Here is a 25,404-nt window from a genome sequence, read left to right as displayed (position 1 = left end):
AAGAAAGAAAGGAAAGGAAAAAAAAAAAGATGTGCAGAAACGACATCTTCTTCAGGGAGACTGAGCTCCCGTTCACGGAATGCTGTCATAGTGTATCAAACATGACAGTGTGTCAAATACAAAAAAAACTGGAGAAAGACATGATCCAGAACTGTAAAACTCAGCATTCTTTTCCTAGGGAGGACGGCCTGGTAGAAGGAACAGGGGCAAGAATCACAGGACCTGACTCTGGCATAGTCACCAGACCTTGGGCAAGGGTCTTAAACTTCGCATCTTAGGCTTCCCACGTGTGTGGTTTGCGGCACACGAAGGACCATTCAAACATAAGTCATCATCAAAGACTGTGTTAATTTACTCAACAGAGTAATCATTACAAACCAGGGCTGTGCTAAGCACTGTGGGTCCACAAATAAGTAGAACCCAGGCTCTGCCTTCAAGGCACCCACAGTCCAGAAGGACATGGAGATGGACTAACACAAACAGATAAGACAATAAGTAAACAAGTGTCAAGGAGTAAACGTGAATGGGCCACGATGGTGGCGTTATTGTGAACAGATTAATGAATTAGAGCAAGAGCTAACATTTATTGAATATTTACCATGTTCCAGACCTCTTATTAACGTCTAATCCTCAGAAGAACCCCGTAAAACTAGCTATTACTATTATCCACATTTTTCTGAGGTGGAAAATGAGGTAAGTTGATCAATTTGTCCAAAGTTACCAATAAGAGGCCTCACCGGGATTTGAACCCAGGGAGCCCGACTTCAAAGTCGCCCCTCTTAATCACTACATGTACAGCCTTCTTGAAACCAGTTATCAGTTATCACTTCTTGAAACCAGTTTATAGCCTATGAAAAGATTTCACTGTTCTTATCCAGCTAAAACCCACATCCCCTGGGAAAATGGGGAAGGGACTACAGCCCCCTGGCGGTGGGCATGCTTGGGCCTCCTGCAAAGCCATGCTTAGAATGAGGCTTTGAGCCCTTCCCACATCCTTGTTAGTGCACAGTTCAGAGAACACCACGCCAGTGATTTTTTACTTCCGGAGTCTATGAATTAAAAACAAAAAAATCCCTAATCCAATGGGAGCGACTTTGCATATGGCCCTAGTTTGCACTTCAAGAGGCTACAGATTGGAAGAACACAGCAGCAAAGGGAGTTACAATTGTTCAGGAGTTCATTAGAAGGCCTGTGGGTTTTCCAGGTCACTTACTTCCCTCCCTCCTCTTCCCACGGCCTTATCCTTCAGTCACTTCAGACCTCATTCCTAGAGAAGGGGGCAGCGGCCGACAAGAAGGAAAGGAACTTAAGACCAAACTCTACAACATGCCAAAAACCAGGTAAAAAGCTTCGATGTGATGGAGCCAATTTGGGCCCCAGGAAGGGAAAAGAACAACAGGTTTGAGAGTTAAGTGTGGACCTAGCAAGATCCTTCCTTTTTACCAAGTGTCACGGTCTGTTAACTGTTCGGGTGACATATTTTCCATCATCACCTGGCACCAGCAATGATTTTCTAGAATGCACGGACAGGCTGCAAAGAAGGGAGTCAGGGAAGGAGCCTCGTCCAGCTGGTCTCCTGCCCTCTTCGCCTCCACCCCATCCAAACATCTCCCAGCACAAACATCCTGATTGGGTTGCCGTGTGAGAGCGTGGGAAACGGCTCACTTTCTCAAGCCACCAGAAGTTGGCAGTTACCAGCTGCCAGTGGGAAGTGATCACATGGAAGCCACATACAGACAACTTGGTTTTCAAAAGCTGTTTTCCAGTGAAATTTAAATCAGGCCAACAATTTTGAAAATGTTCCCGGTGCCTTACATTATTGAGAATCTGGGCACAGGAATTTCTATTTTCACAAGGAACGCTTTAGGAATTGAGTTTTTAGACGAGAAGCATGACGCCCTGCCTGCAAATGCTTTGGACAAAGACCAGATAACCCTCATTAGTATTAGTAGGAAAATTATTTTTCAGGCAGTTTTATGGCACATTCAACTCACTTGTCTATGATAATGAAGAAAAGATGTCATATACAGAACACCCGGAAGTTTCATTTGATTCTTAAACTTCTTAGTAAATGTTTTCAGTTTTTTGTTTTTTGGGTTTTTTTTTAAATTAATTAATTTATTTATTTATTTTTGTCTGTGTTGGGTCTTCGTTTCTGTGCGAGGGCTTTCTCTAGTTGGGGCAAGCGGGGGCCACTCTTCATCACGGTGCGCGGGCCTCTCACTATCGCGGCCTCTCTTGTTGCGGAGCACAGGCTCCAGACGCGCAGGCTCAGTAGTTGTGGCTCACGGGCCTAGTCGCTCCGCGGCATGTGGGATCTTTCCACACCAGGGCTCGAACCCATGTCCCCTGCATTGGCAGGCAGATTCTCAACCACTGCACCACCAGGGAAGCTCACGTTTTCAGTTTTGTTTTTGTTTTTTTCCAAATGTAGCAATTAATGACAGACTTGATGAACGATACTCCTTTACATTTGGGTGCCAGGCTTATTCCACAAATCTGTCCAGCTCATGATGCTCCTACTGGCCTGGTTCCTTTTCTCCGTCTTGTTCAAGTCGAGCAATTCAATAGAAGGGCAGGCGCACAAAGGGAAGGGCCTAAAAGGCACTTAGGAGGCCAGGAGGACAGACCTGGGTACCACTGAGACAGGCTGGGACCTGGGACCCTCTACCTGAGCGCTTGCACTTAGACCTGGACAGACGTCTCCTCCAGCAACAGAATACAAAGAAACTAGAGGGGACTGAAAATAACTGTGTGTATACGCAGTTGGGACAAATTATGAACAATAAGATACAAAAAGGCCACAAACCAATCAGCACTTCTGAGGTCCCTGGAGCAAAAGCAGGGTATTGCGCATGCCCCCTGCACACAGCACCACCAAGGGGGTGGGCAGGCCACCTAAGCCACCCCTCAGGCCCGACCCACCAATCCGCTCCCACCCTCACCCCATTTAAGGGACCAGCTCACCGCGTCCCCCCTAGGAGAACAAGCAAAGGCACCTGTTTCTTGTTTTTACCCCTCAAGCTGCAGCCCAAGTCCCAGTAAAGCCTTGCCTGAGTTTCTTGTCTGGCTTCTTATCAATTTCTATTGATTAAAGAATCCAAGGACCCAGGTCGGTAACACCATCTCCAAAGGGACTAGACTGGGGACCACAGAGAGAGTCACGCAGCCTGTCCAGCTGCCCAGGGCTGTCGCCATAACAGCTGTTCACCCAGTCGCTTAAGCCAGGAAACCTGGCAGTCGGCCTTGATTCCTTGCTCTTTCTCATCCCATGTCCTGCGTGTCTGGCCTCCAAAGTATACGGGCACTTTCTCCATCCCGGCGACCACCAGCACCCCTCTTCCCCACCTCCTGCACCCACATAACGGGCTCTTTCTCGCCTCTTCCAGGGCTCAGCTGAAATAACACCTTCGAAGGGAGCCTCCTCCTCCCTTCCCTCACGCCTGGCCCCCATTTATATCTCCGCCTCCTATTTGTGTCCTTCCGGGCACAGACCACAGTGTGTAGGGATCTCACTGACTCACCTGCCAGCTCTGGCCGCTCTCCCCACTGCCACAGTACATCCCTCGTGGTCCAGGACCAGGTCCGTCTTGGTCTGTGCCATAGCTACAGAGCTTATCCCCTGCCTGGCACACGGAATCTCCCTCCCTTCCCGACTCCCTCCAGGAAGTGCAGAGGGGCGGTTCATAGGGATAAAGCCTCCCACCAAGGCTGTTTGAGAAATACTGCCCAGTGAGCTTCAAGAAGGGCCACAGCATTATGTGTCCGCGGTTCTTCTGCTGCAGTGCGACACGATTTACTACAACACTTTGCATAAATGTGAACCGATAACTCAAGTCTGAGCAAGTCTCTAGATCTAACTACCACTTTAGAGGAAATACAGGGGACAGAAGCACACTTGGAAGATACCATAGGGATGTGACCAGCAACATCCAGAATATGGGACATCCTGAAGGACAAATACCCAGTTTCTTTAATAAATGCATGGAAAAAAGGTGAGGGGAACCTGTAGATTTCAGAAGTCATGAGGTATATATCTACTAGACGTGATGTGTGGTCTTCAGCTGGATCCTGATTTAAACCAGTCAACTGAAAGGCAAATAAAATATTTTATGAACCTATGTGATGTTGGATGACATTAAGGAAATATTGTTAACTTTTTAGGTGTGATCATGATTTTGCAGGGGGTTTTTTTGGTTTTGTTTTTATTTTTGGCTGCGTTGGGTCTTCGTTGTTGTGCGCGGGCTTTCTCTAGCTGCCGCGAGCGGGAGCTCCCCTTTGCTGCGGTGCGCGGGCTTCTCATTGCAGTGGTTTCTCTTGTTGCGGAGCACGGGCTCTAGGTGCACAGGCTTCAGTAGTTGTGGCACGTGGGCTCAGTAGTTGTGGCACAGGGGCTTAGTTGCTCCGCGGCATGTGGGATCTTCCCGGACCAGGGCTCGAACCCATATCCCCTGCATTGGTAGGCGGATTCTTAACCACTGCACCACCAGGGAAGTCCCCGTTTTGTTTTTAAAAAGTCATTTTTTTAGAGATACATTCTGAAATACTTACAATGAAATGAAATAAAATGTTTGGGATTTGTTTAAAAACAATTCAGTTTAGGTAAGAGGGGAGAATATTAAGAATAGGTGGGGATATAGGTGAAACTAGACACACCATAAATGGATACATGTTGAAGCTGAGTGATTCATGAGAGTGCATCATAATATTCCATTTGTGCATATGTTTAAAATTTTCAAAATGAACTTTAAAAAATAGATAATGAAGTGATTAATCTAAAGTTTAAAGTTTCTGAAGAAAGGCAGTTAACTTTTATAGCTAAGCCCACATGAATGCTCTCTGTGAGGAGGAGGGCCCACGTTCATTGTCTGAATTCCTCCTTCCCCAGACTGGTCCACCCCTTCCCTCACAACCCCTGCCTCTCCTCTACCAGAGATTTTCAGGAATGTTAGTTGCACTGGGCCCGCTAGATTGTGTTAATGAGTAGAAGGTGCTGGTGAAAGCAGGTTTAGTAATTAACATGAACCAAAAGTTGCAGACGCTTGAGGCACCAGGTGCAGGGCCCGGAGTCCAGAAAGAAACAATTATTAAACATAAGTATTATACAGCAGTCACCAGTATTATTTTCTGTTCACCACTTTGTGCCAGCTGAAAAATTACGTGGATTATAGGACCAGGTTTTAGTTTTGATATGAATGTTGGCGAGGAAAAGTCTAGAGTAGAAATACATGTGCTGGAATTTTTTTTTTTTTTTTTTGGCTGTGTTGGGTCTTCGCTTCTGCGCAAGGGCTTTCTCTAGTTGCGGCAAGCGGGGGCCACTCTTCATCACGGTGAGCGGGCCTCTCACTGTCGCGGCTTCTCTTGTTGCGGAGCACAGGCTCCAGACGCGCAGGCTCAGCAGTTGTGGCTCACGGGCCCAGCCGCTCCGCGGCATGTGGGATCCTCCCAGACCAGGGCTCGAACCCGTGTCCCCTGCATTGGCAGACAGATTCTCAACCACTGCGCCACCAGGGAAGCCCTGGAATTTTTTTTTTTTTAATTGCTTACACTTCTCCAAACTCACCATGGTGTTTCACCTACTTAACACTGTGTGGTTTTGCATTTATGGTCCCCTCGGCCTTGAAGACCCTCACTCAGCTCCTGTCCGTGGCAAAGTCCCATTTCTCCCTGTGAAGTCCTCCTGCCCTCCCCAAGCAGGGTTTACCACCAGCTCCTTTACATCTGCACCTCTCTCTATCTTTTGTTAAAAGACAGAACAGGCCCAAAATGGAGTCGCTTATGCTAAGCCCCACATCACCAAACTGAGACTTAATTATAGTTTCCACTCTATATGGAATCTTAAACCAGTCAATCAGAAACCACCTGATCAGCACTAGTGAGGTCATCTGCTGGGTAGACCCTGCCCTCCCCTAAAGAAAAGTTAACTTTGCAATACTAGGACCTGCTTTTTTTGGCCAGATAACTTCCCTGCTCCCACTCCCTCCTGCCTATAAAAGTCTTTCATTTTGCATAGCTCCTCAGAGCTCCTTTCTATCTGCTAGATTGGATGCTGCCCGATTCGAATCGATTTTTGCTCAAATAAACGATTAAAAATTTTAATATGCCCCAGTTTATCTTTTAACAGTTTGCAATCAGCACCTTGGAGTCCTGACTCAGGAGCCCTGAGTCCCAGTGGCACCAGCACATTCCTTGCTGTGGATTATGTAATAGAGAAGAACAAATCTAACTCTATATTGGATCTGTTTCTTTTATTTTAACCTTGAAGCAATTATACTCCAATAAAGATGTATTATTAAAAAAAAAAAAAAAAAGAATGTTGCCTGTAGCCCGAAATATACAGGACAGCCCATTCTCAAGGCTTTGAACTTTAAAGGTATAACACTTCTCCATTCATACAGAGATAAAAAGTTGCAGAACAGAGAATAACATTTGTCCTGTTGGACGTTTATAGGAACATGGTCACCAGACCTACGGGGACAGCTGCAAGAACAAAGGATTCTGGCACCAAGAAGTGTGCACCAACCAACCACACCCCCTCGCCTTTCGGTATAAAAGAAGCCTGAACCCTAACTCAGGGAAGATGGTTCTTTGGGACACTAGTCCCCCATCTTCTCGGTCTGCTGGCTTTCCAAATAGAGTCACTATTCCTTGTCCCAACACCTCTCTCGATTTATTGGCCTGTCATTCAGCGAGCAGTGTGAGCTTGGACTTGGTAACTATAACATGGCAAAACTCTTGCGAAATTTTTTTTTTTTTTTTGGCCACAGTGCACGGCTTGCAGGGTCTTAGTTTCCCAACCAGAGAGCGAACCCACGCCCCCTGCAATGGAAGCTCGGAGTCCTAACCACGGCACCGCCAGGGAAGTCCCAAAACTCCTGTGAATTGAATGCATTCCTGAGAAAGTCTGTCTGTATTATTGAGGGCTAAAGTAATAATAATGATGATGATGATGATGTTATATTGTTGTCTTAAGGTAACTCTAACCAAATATTGCCTCACTGAGGCTTTTGGTAGCGTAATAATACATTGCTTCTTTATTGAAAAACAGCTACATCCAGCACACTGACCAAGGTAAATACCGCCCTGAATCTTGCTGACAGTTCACGCTGGGAAAAAGAAGTTCCTTCAGCAAAGTTAATGTTCAGCTCAGCGTGTTACTAGCGCAACTTAACACCCCTGTACAGAACACACCTATTCACTCACCCCAAGGAACCCACCAAACAATAGGCTCTTCATCCAGCTGCACCATCAGTTACACCACAAAACGCCCCCGGGTGAAAATGCAAGCCTCACAGGGCTAACAGTTGGAGCCACTTACTTAACAATTGTTTCAACTCAGCTGACAGTAAGAAGAGGCGGGACAGAGCACTAACTCATAATGAGGAAGTGGCCCCCATTTTTTAAAAAAAAAGCACTTCCAATCTCCCGTGCATCTTTAAAGTGAACTTACAGGCAAATGAAGCCCTGGAGAAAGTCTAAATGCAGATACTCCATACATTAAAATTATGTGTTAGATTCCTTATATACAAGCAAATCTTTTTTGACGTCAATGAGCCTGGTAGCAGGCCCCAGGGCAGAATGCTCTTCCCTTGCAACCCTGAGGGGAAAGCCTTCTTTAAAACAGATGTGGTTAAGAATACTTGAGGTAGGCACAAATAAGAAACAAATGGGCTCCTTTTAGAAATGCAAAGAGGGGTACTGGGAAGACAATGAAATTGCTTGCGGTTGCAAAAGCAAACTCCACGGGTGGGAGGAAGCAAGAACTTAAGGTAAAATAATTTAGGCCAAAGAAGGAAAGGGAAGCAAACGCTTACTGCTAGGTTTGAGGCCCTTTACTAAAGCTGTTTGCATTTTTTTTTAATTTAATACAACCACCCCTCTTTTCACGTGTATGAAACAGACAAGGAAATGACAAGAGACTTAATTTAGCTTCATGTCACACAGCCAGCAAGTGATGGGACCAAGATTTGAACCCACATCTGGTCGAGTCCATTACCGGTGCTCTTTCTGTTATACTCAGTTTAGAGAAATGGGGAGCAAAAGTCCTGGAAGTTGCAAAGCTTCATGGGATGGCTCCATGGATAGAGATTGGGCAGCTAGAAAAACCTAGAAAATGAAAAGGGCCTAAGAAAAGAAAAACTTGAGAAAGAAGTCCCTGAAACAGCCTGAACTAATGATACAATCAAGGTGGAGGTTAACTGATTCCGGCCTAGAGCCCAGAGGGGACCTGGGGCCTGCCCCACTTGAGTGGTACTTGACAGTTTACAAAGCCTTTTTACTCCAGTTATTGTAGTGAACCTAGTAAAGCATGCATTAATATCATCTTCATTCTCCATTTGAGAAAAAAATGAGTTTCCGTTTATAGGACTTGCCTAAGATCATACACCAGAAGTGCCAGAACGAAACTCTTGAGTCTAAATTGCAAATATTTTCTATTAACTCCACAGAGCCAGAGAAACGACTCTGGCTTGAATTAGAAATAGAAACAAAAGGATTAGCAGATAAAAACAAGGGGCAACCTGGTAGTAATAGTTAAAAGATGAGTCAGTGTTTTAAACTTAATCCAGTTAATGTCTAATGAGAGACTCAGGATAAGTTACTCATCTCTTCTGCAGGAAATTTCTACCTGAGATTATCCACCAACATTTAAAAATGGTTGGGAGTCTTTAAATTTTAAACTCTGGTGTGTCTATCAAAGAAGAGGTAGAAGTGTCCTTCAGCATTCCAGAACAGGAGGTGATCAGGAAAGGCAAGAGAAGGGCCTTGTCCAAACCCTCAGTCTCTACGGAGAAGTGTGCCCCTCCTTAACACCTTGGATAGAGATATCAGAAGTTCACCTGTGCTGACTAGGGCACCAGGACTCCCTGAATTTGGATTATACCAATCCCTTAATTGGAACACCAGTCCCATAATTTGAACATCAGAAATTATAGGGAAAGAATTAAGCACTTATCTGCCTTTCCAGAACAAACCATGTCAGTGTAACCCAAAAGCCCCAGTTGATGAAGGAAAGCTCTTCTTTACAGGAGTATGAAAGCTAATAAATGTAGAAAGAATGCTAGAAACCAACAAGTAAACAACAAGACAAAATAAGACACAATTTGGCAACTGTTAATTTAATAATTGATTCAGGCAAAGATCATCAGTGGTTGCTATGGACATTAAGTGAAAGGTTGGTGGGCAAGGGGACAGCTGCATAAGGCCAAACAAAGTATCACCCCATAGCTTGCTCTCTGCTTACAAGGGGAAAAATGTAACACGACAGACATGATCTAGCTGTCATCACCTTAACACGAGCAGCTAGCAGAGCAACAACTAGACATCACTTGCCTCCTGATATTATACACTATGACATATATGGCTTCATTCATGAAGTATTCTTGTTAAATAATGTTTAACCTACTCAACAATAAAAATACTGATAACCCAATTTAAAAATAAGCAAAGGATGTGAACAAACATTTATCCAAAGATGATATGCAAATAGCCAATAAGCACATGAAAAATGCTCAACATCATTATCATCAGGGAAATGCAAATCAAAACCACAATGAGATACCCCTTCACACCCACTAGGATGGCTAAAATCAAAAAGTCAGATAATAACAAGTGTTGATGACGTGGAGAAACTGGAACCATTATACATTGCTGGTGGGAATGTAAAATGGTGCAGCCCCTTTGAAAAACGATTTGATAGTTCCTCAAAATGTTAAACATAGAGTTACCATATGACCTAGCAATTCCACTTCTAGGTATATACCCAAGATACCTGAAAGCTGATGTCCACACGAAAACTGGGACACGGACATTCATAGCAGCATTATTCGTAATAGCCAGAAAGGAGAAACAACCTGAATATCCATGAACTTATGGAAGGAAAAATAAAGCCATGGAATATTATTCAGTCATAGAAGAACTAGGAACTGCTAAGTACTGCAAAGTGGAGGAGGCTTGAAAATGTTATGCTCAGTGAAAGAAGCCAGTCACAAAAGGTCACATGTTGTATGATTCTATTTACGTGAAACATCCAAGGCAGACAAGTCCATAGAGACAGACAGTAGATTAGTGGTTTCCAGGGACCGGGGCAGTGGGGAGGTGGGGGAGATGGGGAATGACTGCTGAAGGATACTGGGTTTGTTTGGGGGGTGAGCAAAATATTCTGGAGTTAGACAGTGGCGATGGTTGCACAAGTCCCTGAGTATACAGAAAACATTGAACTGTACACTTTAAAGGGGTGAATTTTAGGGTATGTAAATTATATCTCATAACACTGTTATTTAGAAAATCAAGGAGGTGTAGAAAGCAAGGGGGAATGTGTACATATATATGTTTGTACATTTGAGACTCTCTCTGCAAGGAGATAAAAAATTCATGAATAGTGATTGTCTCTGGGGAGAGAACGATGGGCCTGGAGGCCAGGGTAGGAAGGAAACTTCCCTTAACACTGTTTTTACAAGTTTTGTTAACCATTTGCATTGTCTTACTATTCCCCAAATTAATTTAAAAATAAAATTCTACGTGTTTTCTAAAGAAAACAATGTTTAACCTGAATATTTTCAAAGTTACCAGTTTTCAGAAAATACAGAGATGGAATAACAGGCTAGACTACATTACAAAGAAACAGTCAAATGCAGAAGGTGGGACATTCTACAGGACATTAAGCAGTGACTCTTAAATAAAGTGAGAAATAAAAAGGGGGAGCGTATTGGTCAAAATTAAAAGAGACTAGCGACTTCCCTGGTGGTGCAGTGGATAAGACTCCGCGCTCCAAATGCAGGGGGCCTGGGTTTGATCCCTGGTCGGGGAACTAGATCCCACATGCATGCCGCAACTAAGAGTTGGAATGCTGCAACTAAGGAGCCCACGTGCTACAACTAAGGAGCCGACGAGCTGCAACTAAGGAGCCTGCCTCCTGCAACTAAGGCCCAGTGCAACAAAATAAATAAATTAAATTAAATTAAATAAAAAATTAGAAGAGACTAAAGAGCCAAATGTAATGCTTGTCATCCTTTGGGCCCCAGTCTGAATGAGTCTAGCTATAAAGGACAGCTTTGGGGATACTGGAGAGATTTGATATGGACTGGGCATAAATTGATAACAGGAAATTATTATTGATTTTGTTTAGTTTGATAATAGTATGCTGGTTAGGTAGGGAAATGCTGTTACTGTCTTAGGAATGCATAGTAAAATATTTAGTGATGAAATGTCATGAGGACTGTAATTTATTGTTACTTTGGATACACGAGTAAAGAGAAATTAAACAAATAGGGAAAATGCTAACAACAGTTACCTTTATGTAACATGTCTATGGGTGTTCATGATACTAATTTCTCCCCTTTTGTGTGTGTGTGTGAAAACATTTCTAATTAAAAATTAAAGGGACTTCCCTGGTTGTCCAGTGGTTAAGACTCCGCACTTCCACTGCAGGGGGCACGGGTGCAATCCCTGGTTGAGGAACTAAGATCCCACATGCAGCGAGGCCAAAAAAAAAAAAAAAAGAAATTTAAGAAAAAAATTTACCTGAGGACAAAGCAGTTAAGAAACCTGCTCCTTAAGGGATAAGAACCAACTTTTTTCACAAGCAGTGCAATGGTGAGCGATGTGATGCAGTGTGAGTTCCGTGAGAGCAGGGATCGTGTGTGATATCACTCATCGTGTGTGCCTCGCACACCTGGCCCCAAAGTCTGTACATTACAGTGCTGATGAGAGACTGTCAAATGAATGAAGGAGGGGAAGAAGTCAGTATCCAAGGTGGCATAGTATAAAGACCGCAGAACTAGGAGTGGGGAGATCTGAGTTCAAGGTCTACCTCGACCCGAGCTGAGTGTATTTTGACAAGGCCCTTAGCTGCAAGTGTCAGCGTTCTTCTCTATAATAGGGGACTCATCCTATCACCTGCCTGAGCGACCTCACAGGGCTGCTGCGTGTCTCAGATGAGATAACACATGAGCAAGCCTCATTGCACTCACCTCCAAATAGCTCTAGAACCCACAACCCGTGTCCACACACCATCGCCACCCTCCCCTGGACCCTGGCAACAGGTCTCTAGCTGTGGAATTCACTCTTCCTCCTCCACACCTCCCCTAAAAGTCCTTTACACACAGGCAGTATAATTTTTTAAAAACTTTTTATAATTAGACTACTTTTAAGGGAGAATTTTCAAACACGCACAGAAGAATCACTAAAATTATCCAGACACTCTAGTCCTTGCTTTATCTATTCCTTCCACACATGTGCATATTTATTTTTTTCTTTTTTGAAGTATTTTAAATGAAATCCCAGGCATCAAATTATTTCACCTGTCCATATGTATCTCTCCTAGAAAAGCAGTTTGTCTCAAAGATGTGTTTTACAGCCACTTTGTTTCCATCAGAATCCAACAAAGTCCTTACCTTACATTTGGTTAGCTTGTCTCTTAAGCCTCCTTTAATCTATGCAGCTCTCCCTCCTTTTTCTCCCATGCCATTTATTTGTTGAGGAGATGGAAATCTTTCAAAAATAAATCATGTTGCGGGGGGAGGGATAAATTAGGAGTTTGGGATTGACATATAGACACTACTGTATTTAAAATAGATAACCGACAAGGACCTATTGTATAGCTCAGGGAACTCTACTCAATATTCTGTAATAACCTAAAATGGGAAAATAATTTGAAAAAGAATAGATACATGTATATATATAACTGAATCACTTTGCTGTACACCTGAAACTAATGCAACATTGTAAATCAACTATACTACAATATAAAATAAAAATTTAAAAAAAAATCATGTCACTCATCTAGCTAGAATCTCTAATGGCATCCCACTGCTTCGTAGAATAAAGTAAGAAATACCTAGCGTTCATTCATACCTTCATTCATTCAACAGATCATAACAGAGCACCCACTATGTGCCCCAGACCCTACTCCTGGTGTGTACGTGGGAGACAGTGGTGAATAAGGCAGGTCAGACTCTGCCTTCAAAGGGTTCAGACTCTAATGGGGAAGATGAGCAACACACAAGTAAACAAATAAACTAGTCTTAGGTGGCTATACATGCTGGGATGAAATCAAGACGGAATGCAACAAAACAACACGCACGGGTGTCTGCATGTGAGCAGAGACCTGCGTGACGGGACGGTGCAGAGGGGAGAGGAGTGTCTACACCTGGGTGGGACAAGCTGGCTGTGGCCGAGGAATAGAAAGTGGCTAGTGAGGCTGGAGCCCAGCGCGTGAGGACAGCAGGGTAATAAGGGATGAGGATGGGGAGCCAGCGTGGCTGTACCATCACCACACGTGGTGAGAAGCTGGATGTCATTACGTGCAAAGGGAAACACTAGGAGGGCTCTGAGCTGCAGTGTCCGGGTCTGACTTAGCTCCCCCAGTTCTTGCACCAGCGCCCTCACTCACACTGGCTTTCATTCCGTCCTGAAGACATGCCAAGCTTCTCCTCTCTACAAGCTCCTGGTCTCACACTCAGTAACGAGGCACCCTTCTGCCCCTTCCCCTCTTTTCACATGGCTAACCCCCTACCCATGCGTTAGTTCCAGGTCGAGAAGGTCCTCCTGACCCTCCACCTAGCTCAGTTTCACCACAATATATGAACTTCTTCCCCACAGCACTTATCACAGTGTCATTACTAGTTTAATGTCTGTCTTCCTCACTAGACTGTAAAGATCAGAAACAACACTGGTCTGGTTTCAGTCTCTATCTCCAAAGCCTAGCGCTGGTCCTGGCATGTTAGGCAACAAATAAAATATTTGTTGAATGACTAGATGATGTATCTCAACATTGCACTGTATTATATGAGAAATAATAGCCAGTGTCCTGTACATAGTAAAGGTATATACTCAACAGCTGGTCACTTGATCAGAGAATACCAAAGATCCACGATAAAATGAACCTTAGAGATAATCTTATCAAACCTCTTTGTTTTATAATAAAAGAGATCTGGAATAATAAGAGGGTGAGATATGAAGTGACTGGACCTCAATTATAAGTTGGTTAATCAACATGATTCATCAATTTCACTTTAGCCCCCATTAGAAATTAATACTCTATTAAGTATTCTGTGACTCAGCCAGGGCCACTGTTAGACCACAGGGCGCCTTTGGGCAAATTAGAAGCAAGTACCCTTTCCTCTGAATGGCCCCAGGCCCATGCTGAGGTTCAGGGCTTGGTGAGTGGCCTGTGGGCTGGACTTTAGTCGGTGTGTCCCCTCAGTCAGAGCTTTGTGCTGCAAACCACCTGCATAACCATGGGTGGTGGCCCCGGGCTTAGCCATAAACTTCCTATGTGCCAGTAAGTGTGGCAGGTCCACGAGTGATGTCAAGAGGAATATGACACAATCTCAGGGAGCCAGGCCGGCCCACAGCTCAGGAGTAGGACGGGGGCTGCATGAACCCTCCCATCAAACCTGCGCCTCCCCAAAAAGTCATGGGACCATGTCGAATACGGAGCAACGCCTATTTAACTTGTAGTTTGCTGTCAAAGAACTTAATAGCAATGCCAAGAAATATGAGAGAGAAGAAAAGGCTGGAAAGGCCAAGATTAAAAAGGCCATTTAGAAGAGCAATCCTCACGTAGTAAGCACTCCATACATATCCAGTTTTTAATGTTTAATGATATCCTTATTATTATCAGTGAAGGTTAGTAATCTGGTAAATTGGGAAGACAGTTATCCCCTCACCAATCTGTTAGTGAGTGGAGACAAAACATCGTGTATTAAATGAATACTTTACGTGGCCACTGTTTAAACTTAATTTTTAAAGGATTAAAAATTCAAGGAGGGCAAACTATTATTTACAGATAACACAAACATCTAGATATCATGGTCATTATTGGGAAAATCTGAATCTGACTAAATATCATCTCACCTGGTATTATTAAATAATTTCTGTGGCTGTAACTTCATGGAAAAACTATATAAGCTATTATTAACTCCACAATCATTTCACCAAAGTATGTTGGACTTGACCACCTCATTTATACACTACTGACAATGTCATTTGTTATTATTCATTGATATGATGAGGCAATTTATAAAATAAGAAATAAAGGTGGCCAGTATACATCTGAAAAGGTGTTATATCACCAACAATCAGAGAATTGTAAATGAGAGATTATTTTGGACTATCTCAGCAAAGTTTAAAAAGATGGATAGGGTGCTATTGAGGGGCTGGTGACACTGGCGTTCTCATACATACATTGTTAGTAGGAGCAGAGATTAGTGCAACCTTTCTAGAGGTCAATTTGGCAATACAAGTAAAAACATTTAAAAATATGGTCTTTGATTCAGCAGTTCCACTTCTTGAATTTTATCTTAAAGGAATGTAATCAGACAAATACACAAAAATGCTTGTATATGCATGCTCACTGCAGTGTTGTTTATGATGACAAAAAATTGGAAACCACCTAAATGCTTGCCAGTAGAGAAATGCTTAAATAAATGACGGTACAGCTATACACTGGGACTCTATGCAGCTATTAAAAAGATAAGATCTGGGCTTCCCTGGTGCCACAATGGTTAAGAATCCACCTGCCAGTGAAGGGGATACGGGTTCGGTCTCTGGTCCGGGAAGATCCCACATGCCACGGAGCAACTAAGCCCGTGAGCCACAACTACTGAGCCTGCGCTCTAGAGCCCGCCAGCCACAACTACTGAAGCCCTCGCACCTAGAGCCCGTGCTCCGCAACAAGAGAAGCCACCGCAGTGAGAAGCCCGCGCGCCGCAACGAAGAGAAGCCCCCGCTCGCCGCAACTAGAGAAAGCCTGCATGCAGCAACGAGGACCCAATGCAGCCAAAAATAAATAAATAAATAAATTTATTAAAAAAAAAAAAAAGATAAGATCTATTTGTGTTGACATGAAAGATGTCCATGATCCATATCAGATACCATTTTTATATTAAAAAGGTATATGCAGGGGCTTCCCTGGTGGCGCAGCAGTTGAGAGTCTGCCTGCCAATGCAGGGGACACGGGTTCGAGCCCTGGTCTGGGAAGATCCCACATGCCGCGGAGCGACTAGGCCCGTGAGCCACAACTACTGAGCCTGCGCGTCTGGAGCCTGTGCTCCGCAACAGGAGAGGCCGCGATAGTGAGAGGCCCGCGCACCGCGATGAAGAGTGGTCCCCACTTGCCGCAACTAGAGAAAGCCCTCGCACAGAAACGAAGACCCAACACAGTCATAAATAAATAAAAAAAGAACGTGAATTTCTAAAAAAAAAAAAAAAAAAAAGGTATATGCATAGAAAAATATTTGGTCACCTATAACTTTTTAAAAGCAGCTTTATTGTGGTATAATTTACATACCATACAATTCACCCATTGTTAAGTCTACAATCCAATGACTTTTGGTAAATGCATACAGTTTTGCAAGCATTACCACAATCCAGTTTTAGAACTTTTTTGTTACCATCCAAAGTTCCCGCCTGCTCATTAAGGCTTAACTCTTAACAGTGGTTAGGTTGGGGGTGAAGTCTGGGAGGGTGAAGGCAGGAGGGGAGAATTATAGACAGCTTCCTAGTTTATCATTTCTGTCTTATTTGAATTAATTTACGACAAGGATATACTATCTTTTAATTGAGAAAACAGTAAAGGTTTTTCTATTTTGAGAAGAACAAAAAAAGGAAACAGACTTATACCCTTTGACCAAAATCTACTTCTGGTAATTTACCCTAAGGAAATAATCAAATATGTGGAAAAGGATCTGTGAACAAAGATATTTATCAATGTTTTATCTGAAACAGAGAAAAGTTGTTAAGCAATCTAAATATCTCATGATGGAAGAAAACAATTACTAATCACACTGAAATATGAAAGGTACAGGACGCAAACATTTATATGCAATCTTTATAATTTTATCCATGTAAAAAAAGTTAATGCACAGCCAGAAAGTCCTGTCTGGAAATATAATGAAATCTTGCCAATGGTTATCTCTGGATGGTGGAATTATAGCACTTTTAATTTTTTTGTGCATTTCTTCATTTTCCACAATGAGTATGTATTATCTTTACATCTAAAGCCAACTACATAAATGATACTAACTAAAAATAGATTAATTATGGTAAAAAAAAAAAAGAAGAGCAATCCAGAAGTGGCAAGAACACACATTGAAAATGCAATCCACCAGAGGAACCAAGCAATTAATTTCTGGAGTGTGAGCAATGGGGCTCCTGCTGTGGCAGCAGGAGTTCAGACTACGGGCAAGGTGACAAAGTTCACGGCCGTTGGTTGGCTCTGCAGATGCTACATGGAGGGATATAAACCTCCATGAAAAGATGTTTGCCCCAATGCACACGTGTAAATACCAACTGGAAATGCTGAAGGTTCAAACGCAACAAAGGGAAGACACGATGAGTCACTCCACAACCCTAACAATACCACAAAACCAAGTGGATATGTTGCTCCAAGAAATGGCAGATGAAGCTGGCCTTGATGTCAAAAGCAACTACCACGGGGTCAGTAGGTTCTATAGGCACAAGTGTTGCTTCAATGGAACAGGATGAACTCTAAGAGACTTGCTTGTCGGCGTGATCAAGAGTTAAGTTACAGAACTGGTACTTCTGTTTACTTTACTTGCCTCTAAAATATTTTGTGTGTATATACAGATAAGTTGCAGTCCAATTACACTAAGAACACTATGTATGCCAGAATGCTTAAACACTATTTGTATGTAGTGCTTTCTTTTGCTTTGCTGTACTTCCCAGTACATTAAGAAATTGCAGGGGGGAAAAAAAAAGAAATTGCAGGGAGTTCCCATTTTGACATATTTTACGGTTCTGTATATTATGCGTAAAAGTACGAGGGACGTCTTTTTGTCCATGTCTTTGACAGAGTAGCATTAGCTTGTTGTGTATGAAACATCTTTCTCAAAAGTTAACATCGAAAATCTAGCACAAGGGACTTCTCTGGCGGTCTAGTGGTTAAGACTTCGCCTTCCAATGCAGGGGGTGCAGGTTCAATCCCTGGTCAGGGAACTAAGATCCCACATGCCGTGCAGCGCGGCCTAAATAAATAAATAATTTTTAAAAAAAGAATTCTTCCTTGGTAAGGTTGGTGGAATGAAGCCACATTTTCTTTCTTTTTTTTTTTTTTGCCGCGCCTTCCCGATCAGGGATTGAACCCACGCCCCCTGCGATGGAAATGTGGAGCCTTAACCACTGGACCACAAGGGAAGTCCTTGAAGCAAGTTTTGAAGAAAGTCAGTGGCCTGTATTGGCAGAGAAGGTAGGGTAAAAATAGGAAGAACGTTAGAAGATCTTAAGAGTTAAATTTACCTTACTTAGGGAAAGATGCCTATATGTAAGTGGTATAATGAAAATCAGTTTGTGGAAGATGTATGTGGTGTGTGTGTGTGTGTGTGTGAGAGAGAGACAAACAGACAGACAGTCATGAGGAAGGGAGATGAGGAGATGAGTCAGGAGAGCAGTATACAATCTTTTTGCTTCCAAGGATATCCTTTTATTATTTTTCCATAGCCATAAAGAATTTTATTTCCCAAACTGAACTTATTAAACAATAACTAATTCACTTCTCCATGTTTATGAATCAAGACATGAATAACATCATATGTAATCAAATCATGTACTAGATTTAAACACTGGCCCACTCCCCTCTCATTACTCAGGATGGGGTCCAAAGAATGACTGGCTTCATCACTGGGACTGTGCTGATTTAAAAATAAAGAGATTACTCCACGTGGAGAATCAGATCTTATCATGCAATGGCCCACAGGATCAAGTCAGGAAACCAAGATGGCCCCTCGCTCCACCATGGAATATTCCCCAGCAATACCCTCTGCCTTGGAACAGCTCTCAAATTAAGGCAGAGGCCTACGATATCTAGATAGCATCAAATCAGCAGCTCTTGAACATTTTGGTCTCAGGACCCCTTTATATTCTTAAAAATTATTAAAGAACCCCTAGAATCTCGTGTTTATATAGGTCATATTGATCAATACTTATCATATCAGAAATTAAAATTGAGAAAAATTTAAATATTTATAATAAATAATAATGAACTCATTACATGTTAACATAATTTTAAAGAAAATAAAACCCAAAAGTTGTTGTACATTTGTGCAAATCAATTTGATGTCTGGCTTAATGGAAGATAGCTGGATTCTCCTATCTTCTACATTCAATCTTCTGTGACAAATATCACAACACATGTAGATAACACATATCCTATAGCCTCTAGTGAGCTCCACTATATACACATGAGAGCATGGGAGTATAAAAAGCAAACAACAGGGGCTTCCCTGGTGGTGCAGTGGTTGAGAATCTGCCTACCAATGCAGGGAACACGGGTTCGAGCCCTGGTCTGGGAAGATCCCACATGCCGCGGAGCAACTGGGCCCGTGAGCCACAACTACTGAGCCTGCGAGTCTGGAGCCTGTGCTCCGCAACAAGAGAGGCAGCGACAGTGAGAGGCCCGCACGCCGCAATGAAGAGTGGCCCCCGCTCACCACAACTAGAGAAAGCCCTCGCACAGAAACGAAGACCCAACACAGCCACAAATAAATAAATAAATAAATTTAAAATTTAAAAAAAAAATAAAAAGCAAACAACATTTTCGTATTACCAGGAAAAGAGTTTTGACCTTGTGAATTTCTTGAAAAAGTCTCCAGGACACCCAGGAGTCCCCAGACCGCACTGTTAGAACTGATGAGTGGGGTCATTACTAATGGTACCCTTTCCAAGGGCTCCAAACCCAGCTCTCAGCTTGTTCCCTGCTTTCCTACTTCCCCTTGTAAACCAGTGTCAAGGCTTCCATTCACCTTCCAACCTAACTGGTCGTTTGAAGGTCTACAAGCTCCAGGGCATCACCATGTTCTGGTCCCCTTGTTGGTCTCCAACACCACCGAGTCAAACCTGGACTAATGCCTTTTCACTCAAGTCAGCTCTGCCAACCATCTCATCATTCTCTCACGCCTCAAGACCAAGAACCTCTCCCTCCCTGCCTTCTCCTCCGCGTTCCATATGTGACTGGTCAGAAATCTTGCTGATGCATCTTAGATCAACTCAGGTTCGCCCACTCCTCTCCTTGCCCCATTCCTGTACACTCTACTTCCTGCATATCTGATAAATCAGTAACTTATGGGACTGGTTTTCCTGCTCCCAAACTCTTGTTGTCCGTTTGTTCATGCTGTCTTGCAAACCACTGCCAGACTTATCTTACTAAAGACGGGCATGCCTTGTGACCAGCTACAGACAGTATAACCCATCAACCACTAACCTTTCAGGAGCCATCTTTCATGACACTCCATGTAATGTATTGCATCGTTTGGCTCCACATCTTCACCTCTCCCTGTATCCATGCCTGTTACCACCACGGCGGGGGGGGAGGGGTGGGGCGCGGGGATGACCTGCCTCACCCATTGACTCTGGGCTCAGCCATGAGACTTGCTTTAGTCCCTGAGAAGTTAGGAGGCATGACCCAAGGGAAGGCTTGGAAAAGCACTATGCATTTCCACTTACTCTCTTATGCTTCTGACATCTCCATGTAAAGGAACATGCTTAAGCTGGCCCTCTGAAGCAGCACCATCCAATAGAATTTTTAGTGGTGATGGATACATTCAACAGCAGCATTGTCCAATCTAGTGGCCACTAGCCACTAGTGAGGGTATTGAACATTTGAAATATGGCTAGTGTGACTCAAAAGCTGAAATTCTATTATTATTTCATTTTAATTAATTTAAAATAGCTATACATGGCTAATGACCATATTAGGCAAAACAGCTGTGGAGGTTGAGAGACACCCCCCCTCCCCCAGCACCTCCCAGAGCAGAACCAGATCATCCCAGTTGCTCCTGCTGAAGCCGCCCTAAATCAGCCCACCACCTGTGGAGTCCAGACACATGAGCAACAAGTGCTTATAGTTATATGCCACTGACGTTTTTGTGGTTGTTTGTTACACAGCAAGAGCTAACTGATACATTTATCCCCTGACCCCACCTGCCTATCCCAGACTGAACCCTCCTATTCCAACAAAAACACTCTGCTCCAGTGGGGTCATATTCCTCACTTTCCCAGCATATACCAAGCTTGTTCCCATCCTCATGTATTTGCCCCTGCAGTACCTCCCACCATGAATGGCCTCTCCATTTCCCCCTCCGCCTACTGAAAATGGACCTGTCTTTCAAGTCTTAAATGTAACCTCCTCTGTAAAATCTTTCCTCACTACTCTAACTCACAGCAGTCCCTTGGGTCCATCACATGTTTTAGGTCCGATGCTTGAAAGCATTATGAGTCAGACACAGACGGGCTGACATACTAGTTTGGGTATTTTTAACTGATGCTATGGCCTTGGGTAATTACTAATTATTGTTATTATTTCTTCATCTGAAAAAAAGGGGGGACGTTGTCTTGAGGATTAAATAATGTAAAACTAGCAAGTCCCTGACACATGTAGATGTACTCATCCAATAATCATTTTCCTTCTCAGTGGGTTTCCTTTCATTTTCTTAATCTAATGTCCAGAACAGTACAGACCATCTAGTTCATGCTCACACGTCCTGTCAATTCACCTTTTCACTCAGGGCCATGTGAGGGTTTCCATCAGCTCAAAAGAGCATCTACAAAACTGCAGATACTGGTGGGTGCTGTGATGTGGCACCAGATCCTCATTCAGCTCCTGGGAACGCAGTCCTCAGCCCTCCTCTTTGATAAGTGCCTCCGTGGAAAAAACTGCCTCACCCGAGGGTCACACCTCGGTCCAGGGCAGCCCTTATGGAACCACGGATCACTGTAAGGACACGGAGGTCCATCCCTCTCAGGAGACTTGAGAGAGCTCTGAAGGGCCATCCCACCTCCAGAGCTCCCAGGGGACTGGCTGGATGCCCTTGCTGGCCTGCACTGCAGCTCCGCCACTCCGCTCAATCTTTCTTCACTGCCCTCCCTCCTACAAGTGTGGATCTGAGAAACTCGCCCTAATGAAATAACCTACCTGCTAATCTCCATCTCAGAGTCCTTCCTGGGAACCCAACCTGAAGCACAGAAATAAGATGCAAAGAGACCTCTGGGAGTCTTTCTCACTGAAATGCAGATGAAAAACCCAAATTGGCTCAGAAGGTGTGGACTGACGGGAATCACTTTTTAGCAATCGATTTTCTAGGTCTTTAGAACGTAATGTGGTTAGTCTGATGCCACAAGTAAAGAAGGGCAGGAGGGCCCTGATTTAACATAGGGGTTCATGAATAGAATTCAGTGGGTCTGTTAACCTAGAGAGAAAAAGAAATTTCATTTTAATTTTCAGTAACCCGTAACTGGTATTTAGCATTTCCTTCCATTATAAATGTAGGCAACAAAACACGGTAGTATTAGCACTTAATGACCTTGCCACTAACAGCAGTCACAGATATTCTCCTATCACATTATAGTCACAGTAGGTGTCTCTGAATATTGTTTACAGTCCCCATGACCTTGAAAGTTCCGGCATTAGCTGATCGTACACTGGATCCACTGCTACACCTTGCTATTTAATACGGTTTTAAAAAAAAAAAACCATATATATTACTTAATACAATTTTTAAAAAATATTTTAACTCATTTTTCAACAGAATTGATCTCCTTGGCAATCCTGTGGATTTTATCTTATGCATTTAAAAACCTAAGGCAGGGTCTTACAGGCTACAGCAGACTGCGCAAGGAGGTCAGGGCAGTCAGCCAACAAGGGGACACCCTCTGTCGGTGGAGACTTCAAGGACTCATTCTTTTTGGGCAAAGCCGACAAGCTCCACGTGGGTGTTGTCCCGGGCGAAGTCTGCCCCGGCCAGAAGACGAGCACAGCCATTTCACCGGCAGGACAAGCTCCAGCCGCTGCTGGCGTTGTTCCCTCCACTTCTGGAATGCACACAGCTTTATATGAAATCCACATGGTGCGCGGCAGCGGCAGGCGGCGGCACGAAAGGACTTTACCAAGTTGACAGCGTCCCCGAGCCCGGCCAGTTCAGAGAAGGATCCAGAGAGCGAAAGGTCCCTGTCCCCCTCCCCATCTGGCCGCCCTGCCCCCGCCCCCCATGGTGACAGTGCTCGGCTACAGGAAATTGGATCACCGGGGCGCCCTTTCCCAGCCCTTAACTTCGAACTGAGAGCAGAATCACTGCCAAGGCACATCCGGAGTCCACACACACAAATGCAGGGGCTGTCGGCTACATTCCCGGGGCGGAGAGCCCGGTTTGGCGGTCTTTTCCTGCCCCGGCACCTACGGCAGTCGCAGGGCCCGCGCGCCGGCTGCAACCCAGCTCTGGCCTTTGCCCTGCGCCCGCGCCTGGTCCCAACCGCACCGGGACCTGTCCCCAAAAGGCAGGGGACAATGGCGAGACGCGGACCGACTTCTCGGAGGCGACGCGGTCACACAGCCGCCGGGGTGGAAACGCCGCCCGGGTCCCGGGGTCCGGGGTCGCGGGGTCCCGGAGTCGGGCAGGGCGCGCACGGGGCGGCGCAGACGGGACGAGCTCCCCAGACCCGAGTGCCCCTCGGGCGACAGTGACCAGGCGGCGGGGAGGCGTCGGCGGGCCGGGCGGAGGCGGGAGCCCCCTTGGGCTTGGAGACCGAGCGCCGCACCCCGCGCCCCGGCGGCCTGCGGGTCCGGGTCCCCGCCCACGACGCTCACGTCCGTCCGGCTCCGCGGGCGCCCCCGGCCCGCCCGGGCCTTCCTTCCGACGCCGCGTCAGCCCCCCGCGCCCTCCCAGACAACTGCCCCCATCTCCCGCCCGGGGTCGCACTCACGTAGACCGAGTGGAGGTCGGATTTGTCGAAGAAGCGGAGCGCAGTGCTCAGCTCCAGGGCTGGGGAGACGCGGTCGTCCCCGGCCTCCAGCTCCAGGTCGCCCTGCCCGGGGCCGAAGGGAAAGAGCTCCTGGCGGCTCAGGCAGCCCCCGGGCCCCGCCAGCAGCAGCTGCAGCAGCAGCGCCCGCGTCCACGCAGCTCCGCTCCGGCGGACCGCGGCCAACATGTTCCCGGACTGCCGTCCCGCAAACCGAGGGGCTCTGCGGCCGGAGGCTGAGGAAGGCGGAGATGTAACCGGACGCCCCTCGGCAGCCCCTCCGCGTCTCCCGCCTCCCGAGGTTCCCACCCCGGGAAGCAGGGGAGGGGAACCGAGGGGAGATGGGGAGGGCCCCGCCCCGTCCACAGGGCGCGCCGCGGAGGCTGCCCAATGGCCGCGAGGGGGAGGGCGAGGGGCGACACCTAATCCCCCAACCGTTCTGCCCGCGTCGCCCTCCTTCCCCGCGGGGTGATGGGCGCTGGTGGCCCCGATTCCCGAAACCAGCCCAGTTCCCACCGAACGGCCCCTCCGGGAGTAGGAGCGGAGGGCCGGGCTCTGCAGCATTATCCTCGGCCCAGGGCTAAGTCGTGGAGATCGGGCCACCCGGAAACGCTCAGGATTCGGGGACACAGTCCACCCCAACGCTGCTTGGTGGCGTCCGGAGGTCGGACATGGTCAGACTGGTAGGAAGAGGGGGTAGTAGGTGCTGAGGATCAGCAAGAAGGGACCGGGCCAGGAGCATGGCCATTTACTCATCCCTCCATTCTTTCAGCTTAATTATTGAGTGTGGGAGCCTATGCTTGGTAATGGGAACTTCGGCCAGAAGTCGGGTCCAACCCCCAAAGTCATGAGTGTATCACAGTGTTAGGCGGGGTGGAGCCCCCAAGTGATAAAGGACATCGGGAGTGGAATAACTGGTCAAGGATAGCATCTTTGGGGATATGGAAATCAAACCAGGTCTTCCGGAAGGGATAGAATTTCACCAGGGGGCTGCAGAAGGAACTTTCTAGAAGCTGGAGGGCTGAGCTGTGGGTGGAGTCAAGGTGCCATCCCCCGGTGGAGAATTCGGGAAAGGAATTCCCGAATTCCAGTTCGAAGTAAGTTTAATACCAAACCTAGGAATTTGAACTCGCTCTAACCCTCACAGGAGAACTATTGAGAGTTCTTGACAAAGGGAGATAAGCGACGTAAGTGGTATCCGAAATAATCCGTTGGTCATTAATTTGGCACTGGGTTGAAAGAAGAGACACAGAGGTCATCAGAGGATCGCTGAAAGAAAAAAAAAAAAATAGGGATGAGGAAGGAAAAGTGGAAACCGAGAAGAAATGAATCTAAAAGGCATTACAGTGAAAGAAGGAATAAGACCTGATTATAAATTTGATATGGGGGATGGGAGAGGAGAAAAGTTTAAATTGGGTGGAAGGTTTTGAGCCTGGAGGATTGCAAAACCTGCGTTGCCTTTTGAAATCAGGGAATGGGAGCTGGGAAGTTGGGAGTTGGGTATGTGTTTGATGTCAGATCTGTTAACCTGGAGGGGTCAACAGGGTATCCCCCGTTGCCTGTTGCCCACTAAAATTAAGGACCTGGGACCCAGTTTGGGAGAATCCTCCCAATAAACAGCAAGTTCTGTATAATGTTTAGGGAGCATGAGTCCAG

General features: G+C 45.4%; 1 protein-coding gene and 1 pseudogene across 3 annotated transcripts in view; one reads left to right on the top strand and one right to left on the bottom strand.

Moving 5' to 3' along the window:
• NID1 (nidogen 1) overlaps positions 1 to 24,077 on the bottom strand; it is a 94,347-nt gene extending 70,270 nt beyond the window's left edge. For 2 of the 3 annotated variants that reach the window (XM_068547566.1, XM_068547568.1), the window contains exon 1: positions 23,713 to 24,076. In XM_068547566.1, the coding sequence (XP_068403667.1) occupies positions 23,713 to 23,937 (225 nt within the window). In that variant the 5' untranslated portion in view covers positions 23,938 to 24,076. Of the gene's footprint in view, positions 1 to 23,712 lie in introns of all 3 variants that reach the window. The other variant, XM_068547569.1, reaches the window with a different exon arrangement.
• On the top strand, positions 14,425 to 17,494 carry LOC137767020 (charged multivesicular body protein 1B2-like; annotated as a pseudogene).
• Positions 24,078 to 25,404: the final 1,327 nt, after the last annotated feature.

Source organism: Eschrichtius robustus, chromosome 7, assembly GCF_028021215.1.
Source record: "Eschrichtius robustus isolate mEscRob2 chromosome 7, mEscRob2.pri, whole genome shotgun sequence".
NCBI lineage: Eukaryota > Metazoa > Chordata > Mammalia > Artiodactyla > Eschrichtiidae > Eschrichtius > Eschrichtius robustus.
Note: the sequence above shows the minus strand (reverse complement) of the source record. Positions and strands in the feature narration are given on the sequence as shown.